The 20,056-nt window shown below is 49.2% G+C and overlaps 2 protein-coding genes and 1 pseudogene across 4 annotated transcripts in view; 1 reads left to right on the top strand and 2 right to left on the bottom strand.

The window, feature by feature from the left end:
• LOC119848098 overlaps positions 1 to 20,056 on the bottom strand; it is a 63,382-nt gene that overhangs the window by 7,622 nt on the left and 35,704 nt on the right. The window contains exons 3-5 of the mRNA XM_043502290.1: positions 13,151 to 13,729; positions 2,643 to 3,631; positions 2,501 to 2,534 (exon numbers count right to left, since the gene is read on the bottom strand). Of these exons, the coding sequence (XP_043358225.1) occupies positions 2,501 to 2,534; positions 2,643 to 3,631; positions 13,151 to 13,729 (1,602 nt within the window). The remainder of the gene's footprint in view (positions 1 to 2,500; positions 2,535 to 2,642; positions 3,632 to 13,150; positions 13,730 to 20,056) is intronic.
• LOC119847652 (probable G-protein coupled receptor 33) lies at positions 1,167 to 8,440 on the bottom strand. 3 transcript variants are annotated; one of them, XM_043501917.1, is made up of 2 exons: positions 8,105 to 8,440; positions 1,167 to 3,631 (listed from the first exon to the last, which is right to left on the bottom strand). In XM_043501917.1, the coding sequence occupies exon 2, from the start codon at positions 3,623 to 3,625 to the stop codon at positions 2,561 to 2,563; it is 1,065 nt and encodes a 354-aa protein (XP_043357852.1). In that variant the 5' UTR covers positions 3,626 to 3,631; positions 8,105 to 8,440; the 3' UTR covers positions 1,167 to 2,560. The 3 variants fall into 3 exon arrangements, with proteins under 3 accessions (XP_043357852.1, XP_043357853.1, XP_038238522.1); XM_043501918.1 differs by having other exon boundaries at positions 8,109 to 8,439; XM_038382594.2 differs by lacking the exon at positions 8,105 to 8,440 and adding an exon at positions 5,160 to 5,333.
• On the top strand, positions 10,537 to 13,998 carry LOC119847648 (annotated as a pseudogene).

Here is a 20,056-nt window from a genome sequence, read left to right as displayed (position 1 = left end):
CCCAGAGGCAGGAGAAGAACCCGAGAACTCTGAAGTGAAACCAATAGAGCAACACTGATTTAAACTGGCTGAGGATCTGGTCTGTTCACTTCATGCCCTATTGCCTTACAGGCTTAATGTTCCAAAATAATTGGTGATTTGTTATGCTTCTATTTTTGGAGGGTTTCCCAGATGAACACCATTAAAGAGGCCTGATTTTCCAGAAGAAGGAGCTGAACCCTTTGTGAACATCAGGCCTGTTGCAAGGTGTCTCAAGTCAGTATGTGCTTCCATGGACTTCGCCTGCAAAGCGGAGAATGTTCTCAATTCCAGAGATGCCGCCCTGAGGGGTCTTGTTTGTAAAAGGCTCTAGGTTCCGTAATTTAAAAAAAAAAACACAGTGAATAGGAACCCAGGAGGTTCGAGAACTAGCCACATATCTAGAATTTATGGCATCCTATTGTTTTTTCAAATATATAGGTGCTTGGAGCCCTTGAATACTAGACCATGTCAGATCTGATTGCGTTTCAAGACATTGTCACACCTAGAACTGAAGACGTTGAAGAACTCACCAAATATCTAGAACTCATGTGACACTACTGTGTTTGTATTTACTTACTTACACACACACACACATATATATAAAAATCCCATAGTACCCCATGAGTTCTAGACATTTGAGTGGTTCTTGAACCTCTTGAGATCTAGGTCTGACAAGTTTTTTAAAACCCAAACTGCTCCTCTTTGGTCTAGGATGTCATATATGAGCTTGGAAACTAGGATGTTCTAGACTACATAGTAGCTATTTGGGTTTTAAAATCTTGGCAAACCTAGAAACCAAAGGTTAGAACCAGCCAAATATCTAGACCTCATAGGATCTTATTGGCTTTTGAATCATACAGGGGCTTGGAAAACATGATGTCTAAATCTAGCCTAGATCAGATCAAATCACATTCAAAACACTGACAGAGCTGAGACCCAAGAGGTTAACTATCGGCCAGGACTCCTAGAATCCATGAAATCCTATTGAATCAGCGAAAGGTGGTATCTGTCATGGTTGTCAGTCTTGTTTCATCTGAACAGTAAAATGCACGTCTAACTTCCCTACAGTCTCCACCCTGGGCTGGTGGCCTATGCAGGCCTGGCTTCCTCAAACAACCCTGTGGGCTTTAGGTGACAACTGGTGGAGCACCCCAACAGCATCTGCCTCACCTCTGGCAAGAATCAGAGATTCCAAGGCCAGATGGAGCATGGTGGTCCCCTACTCTGACTTCCTGCAGAACATCCCTGAATTAGTCCCTGATTGAACTAGAGTCAGACCTCTTTGAAAAGCACCCAATCCTGCCTTAAAAATTACTGGAGATGGAGAATCCACCAAGAGGGTCTTCTGAAGTCTTTATCGTCCTTTTCATCTGCTAGCCCTGAGCCTTGGCCAAGGTTTTGTAACTTGGCTAGAGCTGGCAGGTGGGATCTTCTTGGTTACTTGGACATTACCTCTTCACCACCCTGAAGTGTTCATGGGCAGGTGGTTTCTCTGGAGTCGCTCTTTGTTGTGCTGGCTTGTTTTCCTTACTGGCCGCTCTTAAACTAAACCAGAGCCTCCACACACTAAATATCCCAGTGATTGGGTCACACGGTGGTTATAAAATATTTCAGAGGCACCACACAAGCCTTACAGAATCTATGTAGTTCAAGAAAAGCCTGGGAATGATTATTCCTTATTATATTTTATTTCAGGTGGTTCTTGGAGCCCCAGTCCTGGCCCAAGGCCCCACTGTGCTAGGTGCTGTACAAACACAGAACAAAAAGACAGGTGGTGTCCCAGAGAGCTCACAATCTAAGGAAATGCAATGGATAGAGACCTGGGCTGGGATGCAGGAGACCTGGGTTTGTTCCCGGTTCGGCCACTGGCCAGACTGAAAGTTCTACTGAGTGACCTTGGCCAAGTCACTGCCCCACACCGTGCCTCAGTTTCTCCATTTGTAAAAACTGGAAGACTGCTAATGACCTTCTTGGTAAAGTTCTTTGAGATCTACTGATGACAAGCACTAGAGAAGCTAGACAAGCTAGATATCTCTATTATAATACACAGACTCTTCTATAATATACTACATCTAATGGATTTTAAAGCATTTGGAAATCTAGAACCAGGATGAAACTTTTAGCAAGAATCTGGAACTTGTTGGATTCTATGTGGGTTGAAAACACTCTAGAATCCAGTGATGTCTTTGGTCCAGTCAGGAATCTAGAACCCATGGACTTTGAGTATGAACCCACTGAGAGGCTTATAATAAATGAGATTCCAGAGCCTGCTAGTGATGCAGAATCCAAGGGAGTCACTTAGGTGAGAACACATTGAGAGATCAAAACCAAACAAGATTCTGGAGCTGTCTACTGGTTTGGTGCCATTGACGGGCCATTGAGTACGAAAAAAATGAGAGACCTAGAATGTATGGGATTCTGGAGAGAGCCGGGAATCTAGAATTCAGGGAGACTGCAGGGTTTATAAAAAGTGAGGTACCTGGAACCCATCAGATTTTAGAACCATGAGGAACCTAGAAAGAAATGGGATACCAAATGTTCAACTCTCCCTGAACCTGGCCATCTTCAGGCCATCTCCTGTTTTTGTGGTCTCAAATTCAGACCCATGTCTTCTGCTATACTTGGGGGCACTGCTGCTAAGATCGTCAACAAAAGCCGCTTTGACCAGAGTGAGAAGAGACGTCCTGAAGACCTGCCAGAACTTCTCCCCCACAAAGAGGTAGAGAATGGGAGTGAAGCAGGTCGTGAAGGTGTAAATGACCAAGAAGGCACCAATCGCTGACTCTGGCACCTCCTTCCTGTAGAGCTTCAAGCTCTGGTAGAGGTGGTAGGGCAGCCAACTGAGAAAGAAGGAAAACACCGCGGCCACCATGACTTTGAAGGGCTTCCCTGTCCACGCCAGCTTCTTCTCCTTCATCTTCAGCCCCACCAGGCCACAGCATCCCACGATGGTGCAGAAGGGGAGAAAGAAGCCTAGCAGGAACCGGACCATGAAGATGGCCAGGTGGACCCGTCTCCCCAGCTCCTGTGGCTCGGCTCTGTTCCAGTCTCTGGAGAGGGCGTAATTGTTAATGCAGATGATTCTGCCCCCATCCAACATCCAGGTCTCCCGGAAAGCCAGGTAGGGAGTGCTGAGACTGAAGGAGGCCAGCCACACACCCGCAACCAGCCTCTGAGCTCGGAGCACATTGTGGTGATGCCGGCACCAGATGGGATGGTGAGTGATGGTGTAGCGGTCCAGGCTGATGAGCGTGAGAAGGAAGACAGAGGTGAACATGCCCAGAGAGATGCAGGTGTCGAGGAATTTGCACATGACTGTGCCAAAGACCCAGTGGAAACCCAGGAGAACATAGACGGCAAAGAAGGGGATCAGCAGGGTGAAGAGAAGGTAGCAGGAGATCAGGTGAAGGAACCAGAGCATGGTCACCGTCATCCTCATCTTCAGCCTCAGCACCCACAGGTACAGCCCGTTCCCCACCACACCCACCAGGAAGGTGGGGAAGAGCAATACGGCTGCAGCCAGGTGTGAGGCACACACAGCTGCTGGGGTCTGGCTGGAATTTGCCCCTGTGGTTGGTGGGAGAGTCATGTTGCCTTGGTCCATGGTGCCCTGGGGGAGCAGAGAAGATGGGTTAGAAAGGATGACAGAGGAGGGGAAGAGGAGGAAGGGAGAAATAAGAGGGGGTTAGGAAGGCATCATTGGAGAGGCTCTCTCTAGGAACCCTCTGGTCCTCCAGGATATGCAGGTTAGATAGCCTCAGCCACTGGGCTATAGCTGGTGAAACTCCTTGCTACAAGGTAGAACTACGGGCAGAGGGAAAAAGGGATAGTAGATGTGGGAGGAGTGGGGACGGAGACAGTTTAGTAGGTCAAATACACTCCTATGCTGATACTTTCATGTGGCTATGATCTGGAGAACGGGCTGGCTCAGAGGGGTGGGGAATGGAGATGGGGCCTTCCCCATCAGGAGGTGCTGGTTCCGATCTGGCTCCAGGGCAGTGACTGGGTGGCTCAGGGAGGTGGGGGTCTGTTCTGTTGAGCTGGTGCCGGTGGCACTCACTGCTACAAGGTGGAAAAAGCCACCTTTCCCCTACCCCATCTCTTGTACTTATCTGTCTGCAACAGGAATTCGTGAGAACGTGCAGGTTCCTTCTTACTCTCATTCTAACACAGGAAGCCTCAAGCCACCGAGCTGCTTCACTGTCCCCCAGCTGTGCTGCCAGCCCTGCAGCAAGGTCCTCTGGGCTATTGCCTGTGGCAGGGACTGCGTCCCTTACGACCTTGTTAGCACGGTGTCCTCTGTGCTCTGCAGACTGGCCTAATGGGTAGAGAAGGGCAGGCTGGGAGCCAGGACTCCTGGGTGTGGGGTGGGGGTCAAAACTCCTGGGTTGTGGGAGGAAAGGGGGGTCTTGTGGCTTAGAGCAGAGGTTCTCAGCCAGGGGTGGGTGTACGCAGAGGTCTGTTGGGGGTACATCAACTCACCTAGCTATTTGCCTAGTTTTACAACAGGCTACATAAAAATCACTAGCGTAGTCAGTACAAACTAAAATTTCATACAATTACTTGCTTATACTGCTCTATATACTATACACTGAAATGTAAGGCCAACATTTATATTCCACTTAATTTACAATTATACAGGAAAAATGAGAAAATCAGCAATTGTTCAGTAATAGTGTAGCTGTGACACACCTGTATTTTTATGTCCGATTTAAGTAGTTTTTAAGTGAGGTGAAACTTGGGGGTACACAAGACAAATCAGACTCCTGAAAGGGGTAGAGTAGTCTGGAAAGGTTGAGAACCGCTGGCGTAGAGTTTTGTAAACAGGGAGCAACTCATCTGACTAACATGAAATAAGGGGGAAATGTTCACCCATGTCACAGACCTCACCTACTACCTCTGTCTATTGAGTGCCCCCTGTGGACCCTACTGATACCCCATGGCAAGGAGTCTTCCAGGCTAACCTCACTCTTACTCAGTGGCAGTGAGTTTCATAGGCTAATCCCACTGATACCCAGTGGCAGGGAGTCCCACTGGTTTGTCTTTACAAGAGCAAATGTTGTGGCTTCTTGGGGGCCTTAGCAAGGAAATTCCCTTTAGACCCAACTCAGAGCCCTCTGCCCATTGTCTTGACTCACCTGGGCAGCGAGTGTTGGAAACACAGGCCCAGCGCAGAGAGAGCCTCAGATGGCGTGTGTTTGGCCAGCAAAGCGTCCGTGTGTCTGTCCCCTGCACCCCGGAGCCCTCTCGTGTGTGTTGAGTTCACTCCCCTTAACTCTGTGTCTTCTACATGCTCCACCCCCCACCTGCTCTCTGAGATCAACGAGCTGCAAACCATGAACGGAAATGATCATTGGATACTGTCTTAGCAAATAAACCACCTAAGCAACAGCCACTGCTTTAAAATTAGCCCCTCTCCCTCCCAGAACGTAGCCTAGAACCCAGGAGTCCTGGCTCCCAGCCCCCCTAGATGCTTGGCCAGTAGCTCATCGATTGAGACATACTCCTGTGAAGAGGAAGGGGCTGTATTTTGCAGAAGTCCTTTCCTGACAGGGGGTTGCACCATGACCCAGAGATAACCACCTAGCCCCTTTAGCTCACAACAAAATCTCAGACACAAATGATGCAACTCCCAGCCAAGCAGTGGCAGGTCTTGGGGTTAGAGCAGGGGTGCTGGGAGCCAGGACGCCTGGGTTCTGTCCCCGCTTCTGGGAGATAAGTGGGGTCTAATGGGCTAGTGCAGGGGGCAGCTGGGAGTAAGGACTCTGGGTTCTGTCTCCAGTTCTCGGAGGGGGGTGGGGTCTAGTAGTTAGAGCAGGTCAATAGCTATGAGGGGTCCTGTGTTATCTACATGTTGTGGGTACATCCCTGGGTGAGACAACTCATGTGAAATGCTGCCCCTTCCTATTCTAGATAAAATCTCCGTCACACCCAGCTCTCCCCAGAGTGTTCGTTACACAAGCCCCATCCATGGAGCTTGGACCCTGAGATCCCCGACGGGAACCCAGCGCTACTGGGAAAACAACCCCCAACGGCATGGTACATGAGACCAAGGTTAAATTCTGAGGGGAGTGGGATCTAGTGCTTAGAGAGTGTGTGGAGGGGAAGGGGCTGGGAGCCAGGATTCCTGGGTACTATCCCTGGCTAGGGGAGGGCAGTGGGGTCAAGTGGTTAGAGCAGGTCTGTGTGGGGAGTCAGAAACCAGTGGTTCTAGTCCCAGTTCTGGGAGGGGAATGAGGTCCAAAGGGTTATATTGAGGGGGCTGGGAGTCAGGACTCCTGGGTTCTGGCCATAGTTCTGGGAGGGGCGGGGAGTGCACTGAGTTAGATTCGGGGGTACAGGTGCTGGGACCCAGGATTCTGTCTGTCTGTCTACCCTGTCTGTAGTTGCAGCCTAACTGGTTTTTGCAGGGAGGAGAATGAAATGCCGTCTCTCTCACTGCTAGGGCACGGGCTGCACACGCCTGTCTCTTTCTCTCCCTTCCCCTCTTCTGTCTCTAATCCCCTTTGTGTTCTTCCTGCTCCTCCTCAGGGTCTCACGGCCCCTCCACCTTCCTGACCTCCCTGGTCCCTCACAGCCCCTCTGCCTTCCGGCACCTCACGGCCCCTCCTCCTTACCCACCGGCCCAGCCTCTCACGGCTTCTCCACCTTCCCAACCCCTCATGGTCCCTCTGCCTTCTCCATCTTCAAGGCCTGTGACGTTGCACTCTATATGATTTTATGAAAATATGCTAATGAGTGTAATATAATGTAACTGGAATGCAAAGGTTCCTTAAGTTATCATTACAAATCTTATAATCCACTGAGAGTGGCCATCCATTAGTATAAATGTATCACTCTTGTATCTGAAACTAGAAATATCAAATATAACTCTGAGGTCCTATTGTAGCTATGCAAAGTGTGGGCCATTAATGGTGGTTTGGAATCTTGATGGCTCCCATCAACGAGGACAATTGACTGTGGATGGCTCTGTTTGCTTGCAGGCCTTCTGTGAGTCAGGCTGGGAGGAATGAGGGCTTGGAGTCTTACAATGAGATGTGATCATGTCACCTGAACTGGAATCCATCTTTAACCTGGTGCTTTTCCATTTAGAAGGAGGGGTGGGGACCCAGAGAGGGATTCCTGCCTTATGAAAAAGATATATAAAGGGGTGGAACAGAACAAAGGAGGCTGCAATCACAGAAATCCCCTAGCTACCACCTGAGTTGGAACAAGGGCTGTACCAGGGGAAAGGATTGGGCCCAGACTAGGAAGGCATCCAGTCTGTGATAGAAGCTTATTGAAACATCTGAGGGTGAGATTTTATCTGTATTCACTTTTCTTACTGTATTAGACTTAGACTTGTGTGTGTTATTTTATTTTGCTTGGTAATTCACTTTGTTCTATCTGTTATTACTTGGAACCACTTAAATCCTACTTTTTGTATTTAATAACATCACTTTTTACTGATTCATTAACCCAGAGCATGCATTAATATGGCGGGGCGGGGGCAAACAGCTGGGCATATCTCTCTATCAGTGTTATAGAGGGCAAACAAATTCTGAGTTTACCTTGTATAGGCTTCACACGGAGTAACACGGATTTATTTGGGGTTTGGACCCCACTGGGAGCTGGGTATCTGAGTGCTGGAGACAGGAACCCTTCTTAAGGTGGTTTCAGGTAAGCCTGCGGCTGCTGGGGGATGTGGTTCAGGCCTGGGTCTGGGTGTGCAGCAGGCTGGCGGGTCTGGCTCAAACCAGGCCGGGCGCTGGAGTCCCCAGCTGCCAGGGGAAACTGGCTCAGGAGTAGTCTCAGGACATCAGTTGGCAGTTCCCCAGGGGGTTTCTGTGACCCAACCCATCACATGGCCCCTCACGGCCCCCTGCCTTCCCAGACAGCCCATCCCCTCACCGCACGTCTGCCTTCCCAGCCAGCCCGGCAGCCAATGGGAGCAACCCCCACCTGGTCGGGAAGGGGAGTCAAGTGGCAGCTGTGGGTGGCACCCCCTGCTCGGGGTGGCTGGCTGTGGGCTCTGCCTATGGGTTCTGGAGCCGAGCATGAGGACGATGGGGACCTCCCTCTTCTCCTTCCATCTGGTGCTCACCTACCTGCTCACGTCCTACTTTATAACTCTGTTCGCATCTACCTCTGCCTGGGTTTCCACTGGGTCTTCGGCACGGCCACGTGTGAGCTCCTCAATGCCTGCCTCTCCCTGGGAATGTGCTCTGCCATCTTTCTCCTCGCCCTCTCCAGCCTGGACCGCTGCACTCTCCCCTGCCCCCCGTCTGGTGCTGGCGTCCCCGCACCATGGCTCGGGCTAGGAAGCTGGTCGCAGTTGTATAGCTGGTTTCTTTCACTCTCAGTGCTCCCTAACTGGGTTTCCAGGAACTCCTGAAGACTGAGGGATCAGGATCACCTGCACCAATAGTTACACCTTGTCTGGGGAATGGAGTCGTGACACAGGCCTGGAGGAGACGTCTCCATCCAGTCCTGTTCAGGGTGCAGTTTCTGCTGGGCTTCCCATTGGCCCTCTGCACCAGCGTGGGATGCCAGGGCTGGATAGCGCTGGAGATGATGAAGAAGAAGTGGGTTGGTGAGGAGCGGGAAGCCTTTCAAAGTCATGGTGACTGCGGTGGTTTCGTTCTTTGTCTGCTAGCTGCTCTACCATGGCTTACTGCTCTACAAGAATGTGGTGCTGGTGTTGGTCACAAGTGCCCGAAAGTGCCAGGAGTTAGAGAGCATTGGAAACTTGTCATCCCACCTGCTCCTTCATCCCTGATGGTTCTGAAACCTGATGGGTTCCAGGTATCTCAATATTTATAAACCGAGCAGTGTCCTTGGGATTCCAGATTCCTTGTTATCTGCAGAATCCCATGTGTTCTAGGTCTCAATTTTTTCTAAGTCAATGGATGTTAAGGGTTCTGTAGCACTAGCCGGCCCCAGAGTCTCATTTGTTTTTGGTCTCACAACATTATGAAACTCAATGGGTGTTTAAGGGTTCCAGATCTCTAGCTGGGTCCAGAATCAATGTATTCTAACTTAACTTATTCTCATGGGTTCTGTGTCATTGGCTGGCTCTGGATTATTTGTTTTAAGTCTCTCAAAGTGTTCACACTCAATAAGGTCCATGGGTTCTACATTCCTGATTGTTGCTAGGACCCCAGTGGATTCTAGAGTGTTTTAAAACCATACAGAATCCAACAGGTTCCAGCTTCTTTACTTGATCTAAAAATCTCATGGGGGTTCTAGATTTCCAAATGGTTTAAAATCCATTTGTTGTGGTGTATAATAGGAGAGTCTGTGTATTATAAAAGCAATAGCTAGTTCTTCTCTAGTGCTTGTCCTCAGTAGATCTCAAAGAACTTTGTCAAGGAGGTCAGTAGCAGTCCCCCAGTTTTTACAAATGGGCAATCTGAGGCACAGTGGGGCTTGGGGCCATGACTACACCTTCCACTGAGTTCTAGCCCTGTCTCTGGGAGGGGAGTGAGGGCTAGTTTTCAAGCAATGGCTGTTTCTTAGGTGGTTGCTCTGCTAAGATAGTGTCCGAATGATCATTTCTATTTATGGATTGCAGCTTTTGACCTGAAAGAGCAGGTGGGTGTGGAGCATGTAGAAGACACAGACTTAAGGGGAGTGAACTCAACCCACAGGGCAAAGCTGAGGCGGGGACAGACACGCAGAGACTTTGCTGGGCAAACACATGTCATCTGAGTCTCTCTGCTGGGTCCGTGTTTCCACCACCTGCTGCCCAGGTGAGTCAAAACAATGGGAAGAGGGCCCAGCATTGGTCTAAAGGGAAATTTCCTTGCTAAGGCCACCTAAGAGCCACAAAAATTTGCTATTGTAAAGGGAAACCAGTGGGACTCCCTGCCACTGGGTATCAGTGGGGTTAGCCTGTAAAACTTCCTGCCACTGGTGTCAGTAGGGTTAGCCTGTAAAAGTCCCTGACACTGGTAGCCCTGGGGTTAACACAGGCTACTCAATAGATAGGGGTAGTAGGGGAGGTCTGTGAGGTCTGTGACGTGGGTGAATTTTTCTGTTTTGTTTAATGTTAATCAGTTAATCAGCAGTTCCCCATTTTCAGAGTCTAAGCAACAGGATCCCACATCCGTCCCAGAGCCCAGGAGTCTTACCTCCCAGCCCCTCTCCCATTCTCTAACCATTAGGCCATTCTCCAGAGCAGACAGGACTCCATGCTAATAAGGCTGTGAAGGAGGCAATCCCAGACAGAGCTAAAATCCCCAAGGTCCCTGCTGCAGGGCTGGCAGAGCTGGGGTGCAGAGAAACAGCTCAATAGATTGAGGCTTCCTGTGTTACAATGAGGTGAGAAGGACCCTGCACCCTCTCATGAGTCAGGGTGTAGCAACAGTTCCTGTGACTGGCAGCTGAGCACAAGAGATGGGGTAGGGGAGGGGTGGTTTTTTCTTCCTTGTAGCAGTGAGTTCCACCAGCACCAGCTCCAATATGCTAGGAGTCAACAGCACCGATCCTCGCCTAACTGAGTAGCTCTGATCCCCTGCCCTGGGGCCAGATTAGAGCTGGCCACCTGAGAGGGGAAAGGCCCCATTCCCCATTCCCTGTTCCCCTGAGCCAGCCAGATCACAGCTACATGGTATTCTCTGCATAGCTGTATATTTGATCTCCTAGACTGTCCCCTTCCCCACTTCTCCCATGTCTGCTATCCCCCTTGTCCTCCCCTACTGCTCACAGCTCTATCCTGTAGCAGTGAGTTCCACTGGCTATAGCCTAGTTTCTGGAAATATCCAGCCTGGATATTCTGGAGGACCAAAGGGTGCTCAGCGAGGTCCCCTCCAATGTTTCCTTCCTAACCCACTTTGGTACTTCTCCCTTCTCCTCTTCCACTCTCCCTTTTCGCCTCCACTGTCATCCCTTCCAGTCCCTCTTCTGTCTCTTCCCAGAGTACCGTGGAACAAGATATCATGGCTCTCCCACCAACCACAGTGGCAAATTACAGCAGGGCCTCATTGACCATGAAGACCCATCATCTGGCCTCTGCTTGTTGGTCTTCATCAAATTCCCGTTGGGTGTGGTGAACAGGCTGTACCTGTGGGTGCTGGGGCTGAACACGTGCAGGAAGAAGCCAACCCGATGTGTAGAAAGAATAGTAAATACGGCAGATGACCAGCTTGTCTTAAAAGTAAAATCCTTGCTGATCTTAAACACAAAAAGAAGCTTACAAGAAGTGGAAGATTGGACAAATGACCAGGGAAGAGTATAAAAATATTGCTCAGGCATGCAGGAGTGAAACCAGGAAGGCCAAATCACACTTGGAGTTGCAGCTAGCAAGGGATGTTAAGAGTAACAAGAAGGGTTTCTTCAGGTATGTTAGCAACAAGAAGAAAGTCAAGGAAAGTCTGGGCCCCTTACTGAATGAAGGAGGCAACCTAGTGACAGAGGATGTGGAAAAAGCTAATGTACTCAATGCTTTTTTTGCCTGTCTTCACAAACAAGGTCAGCTCCCAGACGGCTGCACTGGGCAGCACAGCATGGGGAGGAGGCGACCAGCCCTCTGTGGAGAAAGAAGTGGTTCAGGACTATTTAGAAAAGCTGGACGAGCACAAGTCCATGGGGCCGAATGCGCTGCATCCGAGGGTGCTAAAGGAGTTGGTGGATGTGATTGCAGAGCCATTGGCCATTATCTTTGAAAACTCATGGCGATTGGGGGTGGTCCTGGACGACTGGAAAAAGGCTAATGTAGTGCCCTCTTTAAAAAAGGGAAGAAGGAGGATCTTGGGAACTACAGGCCAGTCAGCCTCACCTCAGTCCCTGGAAAAATCATGGAGCAGGTCCTCAAGGAATCAATTCTGAAGCACTTTCAGAACAGGAAAATGATCAGGAACAGTCAGCATGGATTCACCAAGGGCAAGTCATGCCTGACTAACCTAATTGCCTTCTATGATGAGATAACTGGCTCTGTGGATGAGGGGAAAGCAGTGGACGTGTTCTTCCTTGACTTTAGCAAAGCTTTTGACACCACCTCCCACAGTATTCTTGCCTGCAAATTAAAGAAGTATGGGCTGGATGAATGGACTATAAGGTGGATAGAAAGCTGGCTAGATGGTCAGGCTCAATGGGTAGTGATCAATGGTTCCATGTGTAGTTGGCAGCCAGTATGAAGTGGAGTGCCCCAAGGGTTGGTCTTCAGGCCAGTTTTGTTCAATATCTTCATTAATGATCTGGAGGATGGTGTGGACTGCACCCTTAGGAAGTTTGCAGATGACACTAAACTGGGAGGAAAGGTAGATACGCTGGAGGGTAGGGATAGGATTCAGAGGGCCCTAGACAAATTAGAGGATTGGGCCAAAAGAAATCTGATGAGGTTCAACATGGACAAGTGCAGAGTGCTGCACTTAGGATGGCAGAATCCCAGGCACCGCTACAGACTAGGGACCAAATGGCTAGGCAGCAGTTCTGCAGAAAAGGACCTGGGGTTACAGTAGATGAGAAGCTGAATATGAGTCAACAGTGTGCCCTTATTGCCAAGAAGGCCAATGGCATTTTGGGACGTATAAGTAAGAGCATTGCCAGCAGATCGAGGGACATGATCATTCCCCTCTCTTCAGCACTGGTGAGGCCTCATCTGGAGTAGTGTGTCCAGTTTTGGGCCCCACACTACAAGAAGGATGTGGAAAAATTGGAAAATGTCCAGCGGAGGGCAACAAAAATGATTAGGGGACTGGAACACATGATTTATGAGGAGAGGCTGAGGGAACTGGGATTATTTAGTCTGCAAAAGGGAAGAATGAGGGGGTATTTGACAGCTGCTTTCAACTACCTGAAAGAGGATTCCAAAGAGGATGGATCTAGGCTGTTCTCAGTGGTGGCAGATGACAGAACGAGGAGCAATGGTCTCAAGTTGCAGTGGGGGAGGTTTAGGTTGGATATTAGTAAAAATGTTTTCACTAGGAGGGTGGTGAAACACTGGAATGGGTTCCCTAGGGAGGTGGTGGAATCTCATTCCTTAGAGGTTTTTAAGGTCAGGCTTGACAAAGCCCTGGCTGGGATGATTTAGTTGGGGATTGGTCCTGCTTTGAGCTGGGGGTGGGACTAGATAACATCATGAGCTCCCTTCCAACCCTGATATTCTATGAAGATGAGGAGGATGTTGACCACCTTCTGGTTCCTCAACCTGGTCTTCTGCTACCTCATCTTCACCCTGCTGATCCCCGTCTTTGCTGTCTACGTCCTCCTGGATTTCCACTGGGTCTTTGACACGGCGACGTGCAAGCTTCTCAATGCCTTCATTTCCATGGGCATGTTCTCCTCCATCTTCCTTCTCACCCTGATCAGTCTGGACTGCTACAGCCTCATTGACCATCTCATTTGGTCCCAGAATCTCCACACCCTGCCCCGGGCTGGGAAGCTGGTTGTGGGTGTGTGGCTGGCCTCCTTTCATCTCAGTGCTCCCTACCCGGTTTTCTAGGAGACTCGCGTGGTGGATGGGGGCAAGATTGCCTGTATAATTAATTATGACATCTCTGGAGATTGGAATGGATCCGAGATGCAGGAGCTGGGGAGACGAGTCCACCTGACCATCTTCACAGTCCGGTTCCTTCTGGGCTTCCTGCTGCCCTTGTGCACCATCGTGGGATGCTATGTCTGCATGGGGCTGAAGATGAAGGAGAAGAAGCTGGCGTTGCCTGGGAAGCCCTTCGAAGTCATGGTGGCCGCAGTGGTTTCCTTCTTCCTCGGCTAGCTGCCCTACCACCTATACCGGGGCTTAAAGCTCCACAAGAAGGAGGTGCCAGAGTCAGTGATGGGTGTCCTCTTGGTCATTTGCACCTTCATGTCCTGCATCAATTCCTGCTTCTCCCCTAACCTCTACCTATTAGTGGGGGAAAAGTTCTGGCAGGTCTTCAGGACGTCTCTTCTTGCTCTGGTCAAGGTGGCTTTTGTTGATGATCTCAGCAGCAGTTCCCCTGAGTCTAGTGAAGTCACGGGTCAGAAGTCGAGAACACAAAACAGGAAATGGTATGAAGGTGACCAGATTTAGGGAGAGTTGAAAACTTGCCATCCCAGTTATTCCTAGATCCGCAATGTTTCTAAAAGCAGATATGTTCCAGCTATGTCAAAGTTTATAAACCCTGCAGTGTCCCTGGATTCTACATTCCCATGCGTTCTAGGTCTCTCAATTTTTTCAAATTCAGAGGGTCATCAATGGCACCAGATCAGTAACTAGCTCTAGAATCTTCTTTGTTATAGTCTCTGACTGTGTTCTAACTTAATTGACTCTCTTGGATTCTGCATCACTAGCTGGCTCTGGAATTTCATTCATTCTAAGCCTCTCAATGTGTTCAAACTCAAAGTCCATGGGTTCTAGAATCCCGACTGGATCTAGGACATCACTGAATTCTAGAATGATTTCAAATCACATAGAATCCAACAGGTTTCCGATTGTTTGCTAAAAGTTTCATCTTGCTTCTAGATTTCCAAATAGTTTAAAATCCATTAGGTGTAGTATATTCTAGAAGTCTGTGTTTTATAATAGCGATATCTAGATCTTCTCTTATGCTTGTCATCAGTAGATCTCAAAGAACTTTACCAAGGAGGTCAGTAGCAGTCTTCCAGTTTTTACAAATGGAGAAACTGAGGCACACAGTGGGGAAGTGACTTGGCCAAGGTCACCCAGGAGAACCTTCAGTCCATCCAGTGGCAGAACTGGGAACAAACCCAGTTCTCCTGTGTCCCAGCCCAGGTCTCTATCCATTGTGGGTTTTCTGGAACACAAACTGTCTTTTTGCTCTGTGTTTGTGCAGTGCCTAGCACAATGGGGTTGGTGAATCTAACTACAGTGTTACCCACCAGTTTTGGGAGAATCTGCCCTCCTTTTTTGCAGCCCACCCTGATCTTGGCATTTTCAGTTTGGGGTATCACAAACATTGGGTCACAAGTCACAGTTCAATGTCTACATTAATGATCTGGATGATGGGATGCAATGCACCCTCAGCAAGTTCGCAGATGACACTAAAATGGGGGGAGAGGTAGATATGCCAGAGAGTAGGGATAGGATCCAAAGTGACCTAGACAAATTAGAGGATTGGGCAAAAGAAATCTGATGAGGTTCAACAAGGACAAGTGCAGAGTCCTGCTCTTAGGACGGAAGAATCCCATGCACCGCTACAGGCTGGGGACCAACTGGCTAGCAGCAGTTCTGCAGAAAAGGACCTGGGGATTACAGTGGATGAGATGCTGGATATGAGTCAACAGTTGGCCCTTGTTGCCAAGAAGGCTAATGGCATATTGGGCTGCATTAGTAGTAGCATTGCCAGCTGATCGAGGGAAGTGATTATTCCCCTGTATTTGGCACTGGTGAGGCAACATCTGGGGTATTGTGTCCAGTTTTGGGACCCCCACTACAGAAAGGATGTGGACAAACTGGAGAGAGTCCACCAGAGGGCAACGAAAATGATCAGGGGGTTGGGGCACATGACTTACTATGGGAGGCTGAGGGAACTGGGCTTATTTCGTCTGCAGAAGAGAAGAGTGAGGGGGGATTTGATGGCAGCCTTCAACCACCTGATGGGGGGGGGGTTCCAAAGAGGATGGAGCTCAGCTGTTCTGAGTTGTGGCAGATGACAGAACAAGGAGCAATGGTCTCAAGTTGCAGTGGGGCAAGTCTATTTTGGATATTAGGAAAAACTATTTCAAGAGGAGGAAGGTGAAGCACTGGAATGGGTTCCCTAGGGAGGTGGTGGAATCTCCATCCTTAGAGGTTTTTAAGGTCCGGCTTGACAAAGCTCTGGCTGGGATGATTTAGTTGGTGTTGGTCCTGCTTTGAACAGGGAGTTGGACTAGATACCTCCTGAGGTCTCTTCCAACCCTAATCTTCTCTGATTCTATGATCATGTTTTCCAAGTCTCTGTATGTTTCAAAAGCCTATAGGATCCTATGCATTCTAGATATTTGGCTGGTTCTTGAACCTCTTGGGTTCTAGGTCTGTCAAAATTTTAAAACCCAAGCAGGTCCTATGTAGCCTAGTTTCTGACCTCCTATATGATATCCTAGACCACAGAGGACCAGTTTGGGTTTTAAAAAACCTTTTTCAGGCCTAGGACTGAAGAGGTTCAAGAACCACTCCAATGTCTAGAACTCATAGGATACGATTGGGTTTTTAAATACCCACTCCGTGTGTACGTATATGAGTATATATATTTATACATACATACATACATACATACATGTGTGGCCAGGCTGATGCCCCAGGGTTGGACGAGAGCATTCAGAGAGGAAAGGGCTGTTGGATTCAGGGGGCCACTTGCAACTGGGTGCTGCCAACGCTAAGCTCGAAACTGCCCATGGTCTGGGACTCCCAGAGCAGACCTGCTAAGGGCGCTCCTGCATCTGCAACTGTGGAGAAAACTTTTCATGTCAGAACAGACGAGTCAAAATGTTCTGAAATCCACGGACCCACTTGGTTTGGCTTAAATCTGGCTGTCTCTGAGGAAGGTGGTGATGGAGTGAATAGGGCAGATTTGGGGGTTTGGAATCCAGGGCCCTCAATTAAAACCATATGAAAATGAGCCACTCTTAATTTTTTCACACCGCTCTGAAAACCAGTTGCAGACTCGTATTGACTTGCGTAACCCTTCTGCCAGGTGGAGCCAGCAGCAACAAGGGCCGGGTTCAGTATCTAGCATTTCCTTTTCAACAATACAACACAAAACCGGCTCGAGCCCCCACCCAGTGACCTGGGACAATTACTCACCACCTCCTGGGTGCCCCTCAGAGGCAATACTTCCCCTCTTGCAAGCAGTCTGAATGTAGCAAAAACTTTTAATAAAAAGGAGGGAAGTATTTCAGCATTAATTTGGGAAAACGCCACAACTAGGGTTCACAAACATAAACCATGAGTAAAAGACCCACCCCCAAGTAGGTTGGGCAGGGTCCTTTTCCCCCCAGGGTCTTAAGTCCAGCAACCCCCAATGTCCTTTTAACGTGCCTATCCCTTCTTTGTACCCCACTCACAGTTGCTGTCCTTGGCCAGTGCAGCCCCAGACTTCGGAGGTTCATCCACAGAGGATGAATTCATCCTCTCATCCTGTGTGGAAGGCAGGAGGGGGACAAGGAAGTACCTTACACATGGCACTGCTCGGGCACTCGTCACCCCAACAGCCAATTGCCAGGCCTCTGCAGGTCTCTGGACCTATTCACCAGCTTCTCTGCTGGCTGCTTGCGACGCCTCTCCACCAGCCACCCTGCTGGCCTCATGTCTCTGCTAGTGACATGCTGCACCTCTCCACCAGCCTCCTGGCTTGCCGCTTGCCATGCCTCTCCATCAGGCACCTTGTTGGCCACTTGCCACACCTCTCTGCCAGCTGGCCACTTGCCAAGGTGTGTTCAGGTACCCCCCCCACCCACACACTTAACAGAGCTCTCAGTGTTTTCAGCTGTTAGTGGGGGAGTCTTACTACTGGTGCACACTGGGCATTCTCTTGCAATAGAGACACTGTCCCAAATATTAGACCTAGGCATCAGTGAGTTCAGCTCTGTAGCATGTAAGAAGACTTTCAATGGAATCTAAATTAGCTCTTTTATTATACCATGGAGAGACAAAAGGTCAAATGGTGTCTATGACCCTAAAACAGCACCCAGATACAAGTACCTGTCCCCAGCCTTTCTCCACTCATTGGGCTTTGGAACCCATGTCTCCTGCCTAGCGATTGATGTTTAGTTGAGGGTGAGCCAGGTACACCCTCCATTGGGGTATGCCATTGGAGGGTGTGCAAGATACAGTTCTGCTGCCCTTGGTTCACACAACAAGGATAATAATGCTTTATTACTCCTGCCCCAATAACAAGGAGACTGGGGATCCAAAACCAGCCACAAGTGATCATTTGGGCAAGCAATCCCATCATGCTGAGCACCTAGGCAATGTGGGTGTGTCCATGCAAATGAGATCAGCTTCTGAAGACTTTTTCCACAGCTCAGCACTAGATGTCAGAGGAGAACTCATCCAGACTCTGCTTACACTTGGAAAGTGGCACCAAGCCGCAGGGGCTCTGCTGGAATCTGCAGGAGCAAAGGATAGTCGTTTAATCGGGGATTTCATGCGATGCAGTGCCCTGATGATGAGCTGTTGTTAATATTCACAAATTGCACTGATGCCCCCATGCCTGGGGAAACTGCCTTGAAAAACGGCACTCTGGAATGGAGGCGGGGTGAGGTTTTTAATGCAAATTTGGGGTCATTTGGTTCCCGTGATACAGGCTCCCCCTCCACCCCCGCACGTGCTGGCTGAACATTTTCAGATGGTTCTCATGTTCTCGGGGCAGAGAGAGGGGAAGTAGCAAAGAGGCAGAATTTCAGGAAACATCGAACCTGGACGGCCCCTGAGAACAGCTACACAACAGGACTGAGGGCCAGCGCGGCCGTACTGCAAAAGTGAGTCCGCGCCTCAAGCTGTTCACACCTGTGTTTAATAGCAGTTCCCACCTCTGCAAGGTACGGCTTCCACCAGAAATTGTGGGTGAGTAACACCCACGCTGAGCTGACACAAGGGGGCTTAAAGACACGGTCACTGCTCTTTTGATCTAGAAAGGGAGATGTTTGTGTTCTCGTCTCTATTATCACCTTTGACCTGGTGTCTTCAGCCACAACATGGCTGACTTGGGACCACAGATGGCATGTAAGTCCTGTGCCAATAACCAATTCTTTGGGTCTCCGTTTATTCCAAAAAATTGGGAGGGGGCACTTATTTGGAGATGACCCCAAATGAATTTTTTTGACAAATGAAAAGTGATTGTTTCAGTCCGAAGAAAATGGTTTTCTTTGTGAGCTTAGATTTTACACATTTTAAATAAAATTGAAGCTCATTTCCAGACAAAGCCATTTTGAAAAAGAAAATCAAAATGTTTCGTTTGAAAATGTCAGATTTTCGGTGATTGAGTGAAACAATTTGGCAAACTTGATACTAATTCACTAAATGTTTTGGTGTTACTAAGTTTGCTCTAACTGCTAGAGATCACTGCCCTTCCAGAGCTGCGGTTTGAACCAAGGAGTCCTTGCTCCTAGTCCCTCCACTCTACCCTGCTAGACCCCGCTCCCCTCCCAGAGGCAGGAGAAGAACCCGAGAACTCTGAAGTGAAATCAATAGAGCAACACTGATTTACACTGGCTGAGGATCTGGCCTGTTCACTCCATGCCCTATTGCCTTACAGGCTTAATATTCCAAAATAAGTGGTGATTATTTGTTATGCTTCTCTGTCTGGGGGCGTTTCCAAATGAACACTGTGACGGGGCACGACTCACCACTGCGGTGCCTCCTGTTGGCTGTCCAGGGAATTAGTGCTGTGCCCTCTTCTAGCGGTGTCTTGTCTGCTGTCACCTCTGTTCCTGGACCCACATCACTCCCAGGACCACGGTGTCCTCCTACAGTGACACTGCCCCCTGGCTGCGCCACACTCTGTCCCCCACTTCCAGGGGGACCTTTAGTCTACTGTCCGGCCACTCCCTTCAGTGGCAAACTGCAGTCCATGGTCTAGCCATGTCCTTCAGTGGCTCCAGCACCCTCTTTGCCCTTGTGTCAGGGCCTCAGTCTGCAGATCCCTGCAGCCTGCCAGGAGCTGCCTTTAGCTGCCTGGATGTCTGCCTGCAGCACTACTCTGCTCAGGGGGCTTGCTGCCCTCCTCCTGCAAGGCAGCCAGTCCTTCTTCCTTCTCCAGCTCCAGGGAGTGACTCCCACTGCTCTGTTCTGCAGCCCTCCATGCACATGTGATTCCATGGACTTTGCCCTCAAAGCGGAGCATGTTCTCAATTCCAGATATGCTGCCCCGAGGGGTCTTGCTTGTAAAAGGCTCTAGCTTCCATAGTTTTTTTTTTAAATGGATTGATTTGTAACCTTGGAGTTTCTAGAACTAACTGCATATCTAGAATTCACTGGATCGTATTGCTTTTTCAGACATATAGGTGTTTGGAGCCCTTGAAGAACTAGACCATAGAATCATAGAATATCAGGGTTGGAAGGGATCTCAGGAGGTCATCTAGTCCAACCCCCTGCTCAAAGAAGGACCAATCCCCAAATAAATCATCCCAGCCA

Source organism: Dermochelys coriacea, chromosome 24 (assembly GCF_009764565.3).
Source record: "Dermochelys coriacea isolate rDerCor1 chromosome 24, rDerCor1.pri.v4, whole genome shotgun sequence".
NCBI lineage: Eukaryota > Metazoa > Chordata > Testudines > Dermochelyidae > Dermochelys > Dermochelys coriacea.
Note: the sequence above shows the minus strand (reverse complement) of the source record. Positions and strands in the feature narration are given on the sequence as shown.